We start from the raw sequence: 15642 nt of genomic DNA, 5'->3' as shown, positions 1-15642 counted from the left end.
AAATGACACTTAAATCTCATGCTGCTGGCTAAAATGTGGTAATCCAGCAGCCATAAACTAGTGGTTTAACTAAGTGTTAAGCTACTAGTTTAAACTAGCTTAAACTTATTAGCCATAAATTAGTGTCTAAAACACTAGAAACACAAATTACCAAGCTGTATCTATCAAAAGTACTGGATTATTACTTATTATAAACGTATTTGCTGAACTCCAGCACTTCAAACCACCTTAAAAAGTAAAGTAGAAGGGGGCGGGAATAATATTAATTATGCCATTTTAGGTCCAGTAGGTGTGTCCCAAGAGATGAAAAACACATCAGCGCTTGTGTTTGTCTGTGAGCTAGTTCTTCCACTCTCACACAAAACATCCTCTTGTCTCTGCAGGACGCCCCTGAGTGTGAGAGAGACAGTGTGTCCAACGCTCTGTGCTAGAGCTGTAATTAATTTCATGAAGAACAAGCCTCATTAAATTTCTCGTCTTCATCTCACCGGAAAGAAAACATGACAGACACAAATACCAACATGCGGCTGAAACTGCCGATCACCTGCTTCATCCTGGAGATCATCCTCATCATCCTCTTTGGGGTGCTGGTGGAGTATGACAAAGAGACAGATGCAAAGAAGTGGCACCATTCGAACCACAGTGAATATGACAACGATTTCTACTACCGCTACCCAAGTGAGTGTTTTGTAGATATGGAAAGGAAAATTTGTGCATTGCTCCTACTTAATATAACGTTATTTTTGCACATAGCATATTACAGATTAGTGTAAACCAAAAAACGAAATAATACTGTAGTAATAGTAAGCTTGCCTCTGCCTTGTTCTTAAGCCTATCGGCAATTTATTTAAGAGTTTCAAAGGCCGATATATGTTAAAGTGGTTCTCTTTGTTACCTGTTGTTTTGAGACATGGCCTCACTGTGCACTTATTTTAGGACTGTTGCGTAATTCATCATTGCATGCAACTGTTTTTTCAACAAAACACAAATGTTCTCATCTGCATTAAAGGGGAAAAATCTGCTGAATTGCATTTCACCAGCTCTCTTTTCCCTAATTGGAAGAGTCCTATTCATTATGAGTGAACATTTCATGGAAATGTCTTCCAGTCCACTGCTGTCGCATGCAGGCAAAAACATTGTCCTCGCTATTTGTTAACTTTGTGATTTACGTTGCCCAGTAGTGGCAAAAACAACAACAACAAAAAACTTTTATAGGGGCACTCATTGGATACATAAAAGTATAGATTTGTGGTCAGTTTTAAGTAGTAACTTAAAATGATTGTATTTCCACTCTTATTGCATTTAATTTTATTTATATTTAATCAACATGAAGCCATAATAAAATACACATTTTGCTTATCACAAGAGGACAATATATAGGACTTCCAGGAAGGAATTATATTTTAAGCCGAACCTAAAATGAAATGTTGTAGACTTAATAATGGAAAATAGGCGTTTTGTTTCTTTCATTTACATTGGTAAACTTAACACTGAAGTTCTTAGAAGTCAGGGAGCACAAAGTTCTAGCTTAGCAGTTGGGCATATTCGTTAAGATGGAGCTTTGTGTTAGGCTGGGCGTGTGTTAACAAATCAGACAGCATTCTGCGAAGAGAATCTGGGGAGATGAATTCCCTCGTCTTTACAAGCCACCTCCCACCTGCAGGCAGCTAACTTGGGTGTTGATCCTGCCCTGGCCTATTAGTAAGTCACCTTTCAGAACACTGCAGCAGAATTAGGTTACATGTGACTTCAAAACTGAATTACAGGAACTAATAAAGCCACAAGGTCAGCAATATTTTTTTACGTAGTTATTACATGACCCTCTAATTTTGCACTGGACGATACACCTTTATTAGTCCCACACGTGGGAAATGTGTTTGGTGAGCTAAACTAATAACTTGACTGTTATCAGTTGGTTAGCATAGCCACTGCATTTTGACACATCAATCAATGTGAAATGTCGCAGGACAAAATGAAACATTACAAACTGTACTTTTAACAAAGCTTTGACCAAATAACAACTATTTTCTTCAGCTCTGCCTCAAACAGTACAGGATTAATAGATTAAAATTCATAAAATAAGAAAAATAAGCAGAGACAAAAGGTTCATAGTGGTGTATTGAAGTCTGACACCCTCAATATCCTGGGAGATGAAAGAAAACTTCACCTGTGTGTATGGAAAACCTACATGGTTTACCCTTATTTCATTCTTAGGAAAAAAAATGTACAGTAAACATAGAAGTTTACACTGTACAAAGCCTGTGTTTTACTGGACTGTCCTCCAGAAAGACAAACACACAGGTCACAACTTATAGTTAAAATGAAGACCTAATGTGGACTTTCTCTGAAATATGCTCTTATGAAAACCAGTGACATATAAGTTTCACTGGAAAAACACTTGCATGGGTAGGTTTGGAAAAAAAACAGAAATGATCTAACCGAGGAACTATAGTTGAGAACTGTGCTATTGAACAAACTCTTGTGCAATAGTTTACCTGAACTATTTCTTTTTTTTAAACCAAAGTAGAAATAAATAAATGAGTGACAATATTAGCGTTTTGAATTCAATGCAATGTGGAAACATACAAATAAGCTGGGTTATATAGTTATTACTAAAGGTTAAGCAGAAGCCAAATAATAGAATCTAACTCAACCCAGTGAAGCGTATTATTGCTTTTACTGTATGGCGTCAACTAGGAACTACTGAGAACTGCATCTGGGCCAAAACAGCAATGAAGACAACACCTCTGCATGGTCCTGCCAGTTAACCATTACCATAGTGACAGCAGGCAAAGCACAGTGCAATTTTGTGTTTGGGAATATCAGACAAATAGATAAACATACATGGAAACACCCGGGTGCAAGTTTAGACAGTTCAGTTTCATATGCTCTCTTGTCGCAAAAGCTAGTTTTTCACACAATACAAGTGATAAAGTGATGATCCAAGAATCAGTAGGATGTTTCACAGCTTAACCTGTTGTTCCAGTTAACCAAAGCTTATGTAAGTAGCCATTCAGTTTGTGTTTTTTTCTAGACTACAAAGCCCTCGAGTCATAGTGTCGCTGGCAATGATTGAGTGAGTTTGTTGAGAGTAGCTATTGAGGAAAACATTCCAGACCAATCCAAGCGAGTGATATCCTCCCTGAAGTGCTGTTGGAATTCCTCTGACCAACAAAAAATTAATTGTAGTTTGATTTAAAAAAAAACATGAGGGGAAAATGTTTTAAATGCCATAGGTACTTCGTTATTTCACCACTTGGTTTCTCATTTTTTAACTCTTTTCATCCACACTTTCCAGGTTTCCAGGATGTACACGTAATGATCTTCATTGGTTTCGGTTTCCTCATGACTTTCCTCCAGCGTTATGGCTTCAGCAGTGTTGGTTTCAATTTCCTGATTGCAGCTTTAGCCTTACAGTGGGCCACACTTATGCAGGGTTTCTTCCATGGTATGCATGGAGGCAAAATCCACGTTGGAGTGGAGAGGTATGTGGATAACCATGCATATATGAATGTGCACCCAAACACATACAGAATATGCAAAATACATAGGATAAGGATAGAATTTTTTCTTGACGCTTAATCCTCTTAGTTACAATCATAAACACGAGTGCAAACAATTTAACCCGTGCAAATACATGTACAAACAAATCAGTTTCATTTGTTATTCTAGAGCTAGTCTTGATTTCTGCCTGTGAGACTGGCACATTGTGTACTATAAAATAATGGCAATAAAGGTCTTATTTTAGCCTTTTCTTATGACAAGGGGGACAGAATATTCTTTGTCAAAACTATAGGAGTGGCTAACTACTTTTGCAGTGTTAATGCCTCATGGTTAAGCAATTCCTAGAAATATTGTTCACCTTCACTGTGTGACCAATTGCATATCCTGCATTTAAAGCAGCCCGAATACATCTTTGGTTACCTGGATGTAGTAAACTGTCAATACTCTTATCACTTGATGAATGCAAAAAAACCCAAAACAAAACAAAAAATTGGTATTCACTCTAGGTAGCAAGAGTAGTTTTGAGTATGAACATACTGAAAAGGTTTTCTAAATGCTGAGAAAAACTGGAATGCTACAAAATATGTCACATCATGCAAATTACAAAATAAATCTGTGGATTAGAAGAGATGCATTGTATTTTGTTATGTTGTCTTTGTGCTGTGAAGTTTATGTTTCTGAAATTCATTTTTTGAATGAATTCAATTGTTTTTTGGGGTTTTTTTTTTTTACATTTTTGTTTCTTTCAGTATGATCAACGCTGATTTCTGCACCGGCTCTGTGCTGATCTCATTTGGAGCTGTTCTGGGTAAAACAAGTCCTGTCCAGTTGCTTGTTATGGCTGTGTTTGAGGTCACACTGTTTGCAGTCAATGAGTTCATCCTGCTGAGCCTTCTTGGAGTAAGTTACTGTATAAAGATATTCATATTATGAAAACATTAACTACATAATTAAAGACTGGGACTGAAGACTTTGGCCTAAAATGCACAATGCATATCTGAATTGTCACCTATTTTCATCATTATTACTCCTGGCCTGTTCCAGACCAGAGATGCTGGTGGCTCGATGACCATTCACACATTTGGAGCCTACTTTGGCCTGATGGTGGCTCGAGTCTTGTACCGACCCAGGCTGGACAAGAGCAAACACAAGAACAGCTCAGTCTACCACTCTGATATGTTTGCTATGATCGGTAAACACCTGCAACTACTTCTGTGAAATACAAATACTAAATGTTCCTTATTATATGTATAGTTGTCTAATTTAATAGTAACTCTTTGGTCACTTGTGCTGCCAGGTGCTTGCCAGGCGCTATTATCATGAACTGTCTGTAATCACCCAAATAACAACACATAGAAACACTCTATAGTATTTGAAACAGGAACAGTTATATTTTGAGTAGTTTCAAAGTGTATATTTAAATCAAAACTACTGTATTGATGAAATATTAAAATGTTGTCTTTTCTATACTGGTTGTAAATAGGTACTCTCTACCTGTGGATGTTCTGGCCCAGCTTCAACTCTGCCATCACAGCTCACGGAGACGATCAGCATCGTACAGCATTGAACACCTACTACTCCCTGGCAGCCTGCACTCTGTCTACTTATGCCATGTCTGCCCTCACAGCTCATGATGGCAAACTGGACATGGTGAGGATACAAAATTATAATTTATGACTTGAATTGTAGCTTCAAAAAGCAATTCACCTTAACTCTTTACCACTTGAAAGCCTAATAGGAGTTTCCCTTGAAGCTTATTTCTAAACTGTCATATTTCAGGCCTCCTTTTGGAACAAAGATGTGGAACTGAGATTGCATTAGAAGTTAGCCTGGGTGGTCTCTGCCTATGCAGCTACCCTTAGTAAAACACAGAAAGCAGTCTAGTGGACATCAATCCACATTTTTATTGATCCATACTAAGGTGTGAAACTTATTATAATGGTTTAGGGGAGGTTGTCAAATGTCTTCTTTATGGGGTAAAGGTTTAAGAATAAAAAATATAATTAAAAATATTCTTAACATCTGTAGAGGTCAGAAGAAGTGCACAATCAGTATTAACACGGTGAAGGGAGGGTGTGGTCAAGACAAAGTAATGAAAGAACTAGGTCTTTCCCTCCTGTCAGCAATGTCAAAGTCAGCTGATCCGGGGCACGACAGAGTCACTTGTGATAAAAACTGACAAACGTGTCAGCTGACGGTACACTCCCTCCTCAAAGATGACACTGTCAGTTAGTCACATGTGCTTGTTGTCAAGCCCATCCGTTAACAGTAAGAAGTCAAGGCGAGACATTCCCGTGCTGATTTGAATCAAACCAAAGAGGGAAATATAAACAGCTCGTGAAATTGACAAAGGGGACAGACATGCCACACAACCTGCTGACAGTAAAGACAAACCAATCACTGGAAGGAATCAGCTTGTCTGTAATATCGTCCACCTATTTACTAGCACGTGGTGCAAAACCAGTATGCTAGAGAAAGATGAATTATCTTACAGTTCTTGGTGCTCACGTCTGATGGTCTCATCTGTTCATTTATTATTTTGTAGGTCTCTTCTACAGATATTAAAATCTTTACATTCTGCATTATGTGATGCATTATTAAAAGTCCTTCTGTCACTATTTTAGGTCCACATTCAAAACGCTGCACTGGCCGGTGGAGTGGCAGCAGGAACAGCTGGAGAAATGATGCTGACTCCTTTTGGCTCCATGATTGTTGGTTTCTTGGCTGGTATCATCTCTGTTCTGGGCTACAAGTACCTCTCAGTAAGGATGATTCAGTTTTCATGTTTAATAAATCAGACAAGGAACTGTGATGTACTTGTGGAAGGGAAAGAAACAAAAACTGGTTGCTAAAACACACAATTTTGGTGAATTTTTCAAAAATATGTATGTGCTAATTTATGTTTTCAGGTTATTAAAAAAGTGGGTTAAAAAACACTAAAATGAATTCATTTTTACTGAAAATATTATTAACTTGAATGGGTTTCATCCACAAAACAGTTTCATCCACAAAACAAACACTGCCACATAATCCTCTCATTTTGTTTTCTCTCCATCAGCCCATCCTGGAGAGCAAGCTGAAGATCCAAGACACCTGTGGGGTTCACAACCTACATGGTATGCCCGGTGTTATGGGCGCTATTGTGGGAGCGGTCACTGCTTCTCTGGCTACCAAGGAGATTTATGGCGACGGGTAAAAATTTCTTTTTGTATTTGTTTGAAAAAAAGAAAAAGGTGTAAGGTCAAATATTATGTTGACCTTTCCCCCCGCAAAGAATATTGCAATAAAAGATAAGGGAGAACATAAATAACAATACAGAATGTTGATTTAAAGGAACACAGCAACATCTAATTTTTTACTTCTACTAGTATAGAGAAAAAAGGAGCACTACCAATAAACATCTTGAAGCGATCTGAGTTGAGAGCATATGGCAAAGAACACGAGTGAAAATTGAATTTGAAACATAATTTTGTAAGAACAAATACAAAACAAATATGTACTTTAGCATATGTTCTAAGTTATGAACTGTCAAGACCAGGATATAAAAGAACATTAAAAATATTTGATTTAAAATGTTATATATATATAAAATGTAATCATATACACATATTAATCATTCTTTTGATGATTTACAAATCAGAAATCATCATGCAGAAAACTGAAGGCTTTCTTCAACCTGCTCCTTTCATTGTTGGGGATTGCAATGGGGTGGAAATATTTTGGATGTGGAGGTGTGCGATTTTTAGAGTGAAAAATCCATCCAGCCATTCTATAAATTAAATGTGAACTTACTTGATATTTTTCCTCTGTGCCAATTTTAGTTTGGAAGACGTGTTCCCTATGGTGGCACCTGATGGGAGAAGCGCATCTTCCCAAGGCGGGATTCAGGCCATCTCCCTTGCTGTCACTTTAGGCATGGCCCTGGTGGGAGGGCTTCTTGTTGGTAGGTTCACATCCCTCCTTTAGTTTTTTTTTTTTTTAATACTCCTTTGATTGAATATCAGGTACTTTTAAAGTACCTGATACAAAACATAAAATACAATCTACTGGACTTTTGTGACCTGTGAGGTACCAGATCAGTAAAAAACAAAAAATGTTATGTAAACGATATCTCAAGATTTATAATTTAATAGTCAGCAGAAACCCAAAACCTTGCTTTCAACTTATATCTTAATAACTTCTTAAAAATCTTAATTAAGAAAAAAAGATTAATACAGATAATCTTTTGTTTAGGTTTCATTATGAAGTTGCCCATCTATGGAGCTCCTTCTGACGCCTCGTGTTTTGAGGACAGCATCTACTGGGAAGTAAGTTCAAAGAAGCTTTTAGAAACTTCTAAACTCTGTATCTGTCCACAGCCAAAGAAACACTGCAACTATACTACAGGCTACGTGGAGTTTAAGATTCAGACTTCCCTGCTGCAAACAGAGCAGTACCTAATTTTGCCACAAGATGGGAGTGTTTCACCAACAATCAGATGTCAAAGACGGTTATATGTTCATAGCTAGTAAAGCTGTTGAATCACCAGGTGGAGCAAATTCACCACTACAATTTATGATCAGCCTGGTTTATTACACAGAATCTGATTACTTTGGGCTGACGTCATTTAGATTTGTGTTGCCCTTGGTGCTTTTGAGTTTGTGTATATGAATATTTGAATTACCACACGTTTAAAAGAATTTGTTCCATTTTTGCAATCCATCTGACATTTAGATACAGTGAACCAGTAGACAATTAATACCATTAAACCAAGAAGCAGCTACTAATGAGTGCCTTGAATCGTGACATAGTGGGAAATGGAAGGATGTTTGAGACCAGTTGATATCGTAAGTCTGGAAACTCAATAATCTCCTGCTATCTGTCAGGTACCAGGGGACGAGGAAGGTCATGAGGGCCAGTTGACCACTGTGAAGACAGAAGAGTTCGCAAAGCCAGAGGAGACTGAGAAGCTCAACTAGACACAAAAAGACACAGAAAGACAGAACCAGGCACACACACTGTGAGATTATAGACCCTTCTAAGAAAATATATAAAGCTACCTATGTTGTACTAATGTTAATGTAAATTTGTCAAAATGTGCTGGCTTTACATTTTTATTCACATCTTTGCTTTTCAAAAAATCCCCAAAAAACTAAAACTAAAAAGAACACGTGTCCATTTAATCTAGACAGTTTCAACCACTAGATGTCGATCTAGAGCTCCATCACTGTGTGCTACTGGCCTGCGGAAAGGCTGCATTTCCAAATGAGGTGCTTTGTAATTGTTTCCTAAAGCAAAGTATTGTTACAAAATACAAGTTTTACAGACAATCCAAACCAAAGACAGACATCTAATAAAAAATACCTTCAGAACATTACATATTACCACTATTATTCTTCAACAATATGTTGTTTTTTATAGTTATGTACATCTATTTGGTTAGTATGACACACATTTTAACATTTACGAGACTGACCTAAGGAAGGTTACATCTGAAGTTAAATAATTTTGAAAAGCAATATCGTAATATTTTTGGCAAAATAAATATTTCAAATGTGCATTGTGTCTCATTTAATATTTATGACTACGTGGGTGCACTTTTTTGTTAATGGGGTCAAAAACAATAGGGATAAAAACAAATTGCATTCAGTTATTGATCATCATAATCAAAAAATGGCCATCAGAATGAAACATAGAAAGGTCTGGCTCTCTTTAGCCTCTTATAAGATTTAGTAATTTTATAGAATATGGTAGGAAGGCAAGGAGCTATGTAATCAAGTCTCTGCTTATTATGATGAAGGCCAGTCATCATTAGTTCTTTTGTCTTGAAGGCTTAATGACTGCATAGCAATAATGACAGGATGGGTTAATGCTTTCAATTCATATGGGATTTGTCTCTCACAAGTAATTTACACAGTTTCTGTTTCAAGGATGAAACAACCAAAGAAAGCAGGTGTCCTCACAAGACATGGTCACCTCTGTATGAGAGGTGCTTAATGCCACTAAAGAAGTGCAGAAACGCTATCAAAAACAAAGCATGTGTGCAAACTTTGTTTTATTGTTGGCAGCAACAAAGACTTGACAGGATTTGCATCGTGATGAAGAACTTTTAAAAAAGGACACATACTGTAATAACTTATTCCCTTGCATCAGCCCCCAGTCAGTAGAATCAGTTATCAATTGGTATCCAGTTTTGTCCATTGAGATGACTGTCCATAAATATAATTATGGTATATCATGTAAAAAACAGAGTTCTTCTTATTTGTATGGTTTTTAATCAGTTTTTAAATGTTGCCTTGTGACTATCAAACTTTGTCTACAGTGCCTAAGATATACTTGTACACATCTTTGTTTCTTTTTCTAGAATGCAATGAGGAACCCTTGTACCTAATGCAGCGTGTCTTTTCACAATGCACATATACAAAAATAGCAACCTTATATTTTCTTTGCAGGACTGATTGATGGTAACCACACACAGGTTTATTACAAATAATGGAAAGAAGAATACAAACAGAAGCTACAATGGGGTTTTTTTCTGCCTTCATTTTATGCATCAATACATTTAAGAGATGCTAGTATGGATGTTCCAGCAGTATGGTTTATATCTAGAAACATAACCACTTTACCTGATTTTATTCCAACAAGTTAGAACATTACAAGTAAAACAGAACAACATGCTTTATGTCATGCTTTAGACAAGAAGTGACATAGGTAACTGACCACCTCCAGTCCAATGTTTGACCACATCCCAACTTCCTCCTTTGCTCCAATCATAATAACTATGTCCACTATAGTGGAACTTTTATTTTTTTGGATCATATTGTTACATATTATATACTATTTCACAAAAAATATTTAATTCTTTTTTAATATATGTATTTTATTTTATTGTATTCTTCAAACCGATAACTTTGCCAAGAACACTTTTTGCTTGTTTAAACAAGCAAAATTCAATCTATAATTTTTTTTTTCTGATCAGTCACATCAAATTTCAGTCTGGATTATATACATGCATATAGTCCATGTCCCTGTTGTTTTCCTGCCACTGTATTGCATTAATCACCCTTCATATAAGAGGCCCCTTACAGGCTGCAGGGGCCTTGTTTTACCCCCCACCCAGTTTGGTGATGGTTTCCTTGGCGTGAACAGGCACCACAGCCTTTTCCCAAGAACTAGAAGACAGGTGGACAGCTGTTTACTGAATAGGCGCTTATAGTGAAGAGCTTAATTGAGCTTCATAGGGCTAATTAAAATGCAAGGAAAAATAATCATGATTATGGTAATTATTCTATTGTCTAATATGTCTTCTGGTGATGTGCTTCTTTGGCATCATACCTGCAATATGTTGAAGACAATGACAAAAAAAAAAAAAAAGTAAAGATCCTTTGAGGTTGTCAAGCTTGTACAAAAGCTATCATTATAATAGAAAAAAAAATGGTGATACTAAATCTCTACTGCCCAAAGTAGATCCTTTAGGGAGCTGGTATATAAATAAATATATAATAAATCTAAATAAAGCCTGGACAGGAAAGGCCATATTTTCTCCTTTTTTGGGACATTTTAGGTCTTTGTCTTCATTCATTTTTATAATTATTATGATGATGGAATTTTTTTGGTAAAATTGTTAAAATATATTAACTTTTTCTGATATAGCAGTAAAATATAATTTTAAAAACACATGATTTTTCACTTTTCAGTATAACATCTCATCCAAATTTCTACAAATAATATGCTCTTGACCTTATAACTGTACTTCTCTACATGTGGTCACTGGGCAAGACACAGCATGGGAATGATGCTGATCAGTCCCCCCAGGCAACACGGGTCATCCTAAGCAGCTGTAGCCTCCTGTGGCCCTGCCTCCGGCTCGTATGTGATTGTTATCCTTAACACTGCTCTGGAGGTGAACATAATGGATTAATAGGCTCCCTCAGGATCTCCTGGTCCCCTGTGGGAGCCCTTAGTCTGCTTGCAGTCCTGTGGAGGCCATAATGGGGTAAGGCTTACACTGCTATATTGATCTGACACACTGACAGGATATCAGACCCTGATAAGATTTATAAGAAAATACATCATTTATGAAGGGATAGCATGAAATGTACCTCAAACCACAAATTATTAATTCATGAAATTCAAAATGTTTTTCGCAAACAAGGCCATCAGAGTTTGATAATTTTATAATGTGGTATTTGGAATACATCCAGAAGTATAGAGCAGTAAAAGTGTAAAATCCAGTGTAGTTAAATGTAAATTTAAAAAATAAAATAAATACAAAAATTGTACAAAAATTCAGGTTCAGGTTAGCAGGTCAGTTTATAGCAGAAAAACAAGGGATAGTTTAGGGTTATCTGATCCAGGTCTAACTATAAGGTTGTTTGTTTTTGTTTTTTTTAAAAAGTAAAGTTTTGAGTTTAATCTGAAAATTATAACGAATATCTGTCTCTTTAATCCAAACTGGGAGCTGGCGTCACAGGAAATGGCCTAATAGCTGTTGGCTTTACCTCCCATTCTTTAATTACAAATTCTCTGAATCATTGGGACAAGCAAGTTAAGCAGTACTTGCCTTGCTAAATCTAACAACAGACATAAATTAACATACCAAAGTAAATTGATTTCTCTCTCCTCTTATCTCGGACAGGGCTACAATAAAGTTCATCCTTTAAAATACTGCCATCATGTGGCCACAGTCAGCTATTGTCACTGGAAACTGCACGTGTTTCACGCTCATAGGAACTATCGCTCTCTCTGTCGTATGGGCGTGTCGGTCTCCTGTTAACAGTGATTAGAGCTGGGCAAGCTGCTTGGCAGGTAGCATTTTTCTGGTTGGTTGTAGATGCATGTTGTGGATAAACCTCCTGTCTTTGACTGTAAATTGATAGGAGACAAGTGTGCAAGGCAAACTGCCTCTGGCTCAGCTTTCACTGCTCTGAGATCAGTTATCTGCACTTTGCGTGGAAACACAGCTAGCATTAGCAAATAAATGAGCTTCATTGACATCATCGTAAAAGATGAGTGTCGTTTTGCTAGCCACCTTGGCCAGTAATGATGATGATGATGAAGAGAAGCATGTATGGGAGAAGTGTATATCTCTGTCAGGCTTTTTAGGGAACTTTTAGAACAACCTTATAATAATGAATTGCAATACTTTAGCCTAGCAGTAATGAATGCATGAACTAGTTCTTTAGCATAACTCTGACACACAATGTTTCTAATTTTAGCGATACCTACATTTGTTTGTAAACACTGGAGGACATATCTTGAACAAAAATGATTCCAGGATTTCTCAGCGTTGCTGGAAGCCAAAGTAATTTTATGCAGAGTAAGTACCTGGTTAGACATCATGTTTGTAATATATTTATGGCCAAGAACAGGAAGCTCAGTTTTGTCAGAAAATAGTGGGACATCCAGGGCTTTTTGTCTTTAAGACACCCTTCAATTAAATTAATTGATTTTTGTCATCTGGGTTCATAGCTAGACATTGCTGGACATCATCAGCAAACAATGAAAGTGTATGCATTGTTTCCTAATGATACTGTCCAAGGAAGCATGTATAATGTAAAAACTATTGGTCCCAGTACAGAAACCTGTGGAACTCTGCAACTGTGAATGATGGATATAATTCAAACCACTGTTGTGCATTTACTTTGATAACAATAGTGTATTTTAGTCTATGTATTAAAATCAACAATATTGAGCACTACTGCATTGAGGCCTAACACGACAAGCACAGAGATGAGTCTCTTCATAACCCGCAGTGCTTTCTTTGTTCCATGATGAATTCTGAATCCTGAGTGAAAAAGTAAAATCTAAAAGTGCAAAACTTCATGCACTTTGGTTACCTAACTTCTTAATTTACAGTGATAATCTTTTGATTGCATGATTATTCCATCTGCTTATGGCCTTTGCTGAGACCCTCAAAAGCAAACGTCTTGCTGCGATTTGCACTCACAAGTACAAATATAAACACTTTGTAGGTACATTTAGAAGTGTACACTCATCAATGTTAATTTAACACACACTTATAATTTTGAAGTCATCCCAAAAGCCATATCAGCTCTCCAATCAGCACTTGTCAGCTGTGTGTATAATCACCACACCACAGAAAACATTTTTGCTTGAGCGTTACAACTTAAAATCTTCGCAGGGGAAAACAAACCATAGGATGTAATGCAAAAACTAAACTTAAATGCACATTTGAGATTTATGTCTGTGATTGTGGTTTAGGTTCAGAAACAAAGCTGTTGTTGTAGCCTCCTTGTCACCATTCTGGAAAGAGCAGAGCCCCAGTAAGAGGTTATGACTGATGCCAGCTAAGCAGGGTGATGATGGAGCAGCAGTGTCGGTGGTGGGGTGTTGACTAAATGCAGGAAGTAGTTCAGTTTGAGTGGGTTTTAGCCTCTTGACTGAGGGGAAATTGCCTTCAGTGTGCTTCACAAGTACATGGGAGTGCTTCACTTGAATTTCCTCCCTGAAAAATGGCTAGCTGTATGAATGCCAAATCAACAAAAGTAGAGGCAGTGTTAATTTCGGGCCCCTCAAATATGGGCCTCTTTTATAGCTTGCCTGTGGTCGACAAATCCTGCGTGTGAAAGCAGAGTGCAACCCGTCACACCTGGACCTCCCGTCAAGTCCAGCATGAGCAAATACTGATTTGAAGATATTCTCTCTTGAACAAAATTCAAGATTTGTTGAACTCATAATGGCCCAAATTACATACAAACATGGGTTAGAAATTCACCATGAATTTGTAGGGCACATGTAGCTATCTATCTCACCCTATCCCCGGGCATTTTGGAAATTAAGGGAAGTGTGTTTTAAAATTTTCTCAACCAAGATAAATATTTTAGCCATCATTAGCTTCAAAGACCTGATATATATGTTATAATCACTGTGTCACTTGCAACTTAATAGCAACTGATTCAAAAATAGAGGTGTTGCAAATTGTTAGGGATGCATTGTTTAGCACTGTTTTAATACTATTATCCTCTTGGTTTTTACGATTAAATTAACTGTATCAATTCAACACCATTTTATAGATATTAGAGTTGAGAGTGTTGCTAACTATTTAAAATGCAATTAAAGTAGGCATTTAAGTCATTTTAAAGCAAGCTTAGATGAAAAAAAGAAAAAAATGTTATCAAACATAAAAAGTGGTTGAAACCAAAGTTTCTTGTTGTTTTAAAACTAAGACCCAAGTGCTGGAATTACCCCCTCCCCCTCCCCCATCAACACCAAAATGCATCCAAGTCTTATCTCAAATCCACAGAAACAGCAAGTCAATTTCTGCTACTGCTACTAAACAGCTTTCTTATGACCTCATTCCACAAGTCTCTATTACTTCATTTCTTTGAGGTCAGTATATCATTGATGTGCCACTCTATAACTCGTACTTCTCTTTATCCTTCCTCAGGCTGCGTACTGGGCCTTTAATTCTCCCTTAGATAACTAAGTAAACTGAAACGTAAGACCTTTAGATAGAACAAAAAAGGCTTTTGCAATTAGGAAGATCTAAAGAATAACATTCATCCACTGGTTGAATGACCATTCTGACAGAGAAGGATCACATTTAGGGCAGAATGGGGCAGCCTCTAATCCCAGAGTTCCTGCGAGGTCCCCTGGCTTAGCACCCTGTGCACTAACAAGGCCTCCCACTGGACCCATTACAAGAGGAAAAACCAACAAAGGCAGTTATTACACACTCCTTATGAAAGACACCAGGGGTGAAGGGGGGGGCAAGCTGGACACCACTGGAACAAAAGCGGACTGACCAACCCCAGCACCACAAACCTCCAACCCCCTCATGAGCCCTCTGCTCCAGATCAGCCACTTCCACCGCACGCATCCCACTGTGCTGCATTGTGGACATACGTGACACAAGGGGGTCGGCAGAGGTCGGAGAGGTTGGGGGCTTTGTGGCCTTTTAATTGAGTGAGCCACTGAGGGAGCATGTGGCTCAGCATGTCCAGACCAGGGGCTGAGAGCAGCTATGAAGTCACGCTAGTTTAGCTGGCAGAGCAGGAAAAGCTCAGAGAGAGAGAGAGATGACAGTATGAATGAACAGCAGAACCCATCACGTCTCTGGTTTTGTCTGCTTTTACAGTATTGAGCTTAATGTTAATTTGGGCCCTTATGAATCCAGATATAAAAGAAACTCTTGTA

General features: G+C 37.5%; 1 protein-coding gene across 1 annotated transcript; it reads left to right on the top strand.

Moving 5' to 3' along the window:
* The first annotated feature begins 474 nt into the window (after positions 1-474).
* On the top strand, positions 475-8512 carry rhbg (Rh family B glycoprotein). Its single transcript, XM_085365307.1, has 10 exons — positions 475-678; positions 3299-3485; positions 4254-4404; positions 4549-4696; positions 4988-5154; positions 6129-6266; positions 6563-6696; positions 7326-7447; positions 7738-7811; positions 8370-8512. Exons 1-10 carry the CDS (start codon positions 501-503, stop codon positions 8460-8462), a joined length of 1392 nt encoding a protein of 463 aa, XP_085221433.1. The 5' UTR covers positions 475-500; the 3' UTR covers positions 8463-8512.
* The last annotated feature ends 7130 nt before the right edge of the window (positions 8513-15642 follow it).

The sequence above is a fragment of the Diplotaxodon limnothrissa genome, linkage group LG11 (assembly GCF_057381915.1).
Source record: "Diplotaxodon limnothrissa isolate DT_005_m linkage group LG11, D_limnothrissa_male_GT1.1, whole genome shotgun sequence".
In the NCBI taxonomy this organism is placed as follows: Eukaryota; Metazoa; Chordata; class Actinopteri; order Cichliformes; family Cichlidae; genus Diplotaxodon; species Diplotaxodon limnothrissa.
The sequence above is the reverse complement of the archived record's forward strand: the minus strand, read 5'-3'. Positions and strand labels throughout refer to the sequence as shown.

Bases quoted from the DNA above. Each gene is read 5' to 3' on its own strand.
- rhbg (XM_085365307.1), top strand. From the start codon at position 501: ATGACAGACACAAATACCAACATGCGGCTGAAACTGCCGATCACCTGC. The intron at 679-3,298 runs GTGAGTGTTTTG...CACACTTTCCAG, and splicing joins TTTCTACTACCGCTACCCAA to GTTTCCAGGATGTACACGTA. The intron at 6,267-6,562 runs GTAAGGATGATT...TCTCTCCATCAG, and splicing joins TGGGCTACAAGTACCTCTCA to CCCATCCTGGAGAGCAAGCT.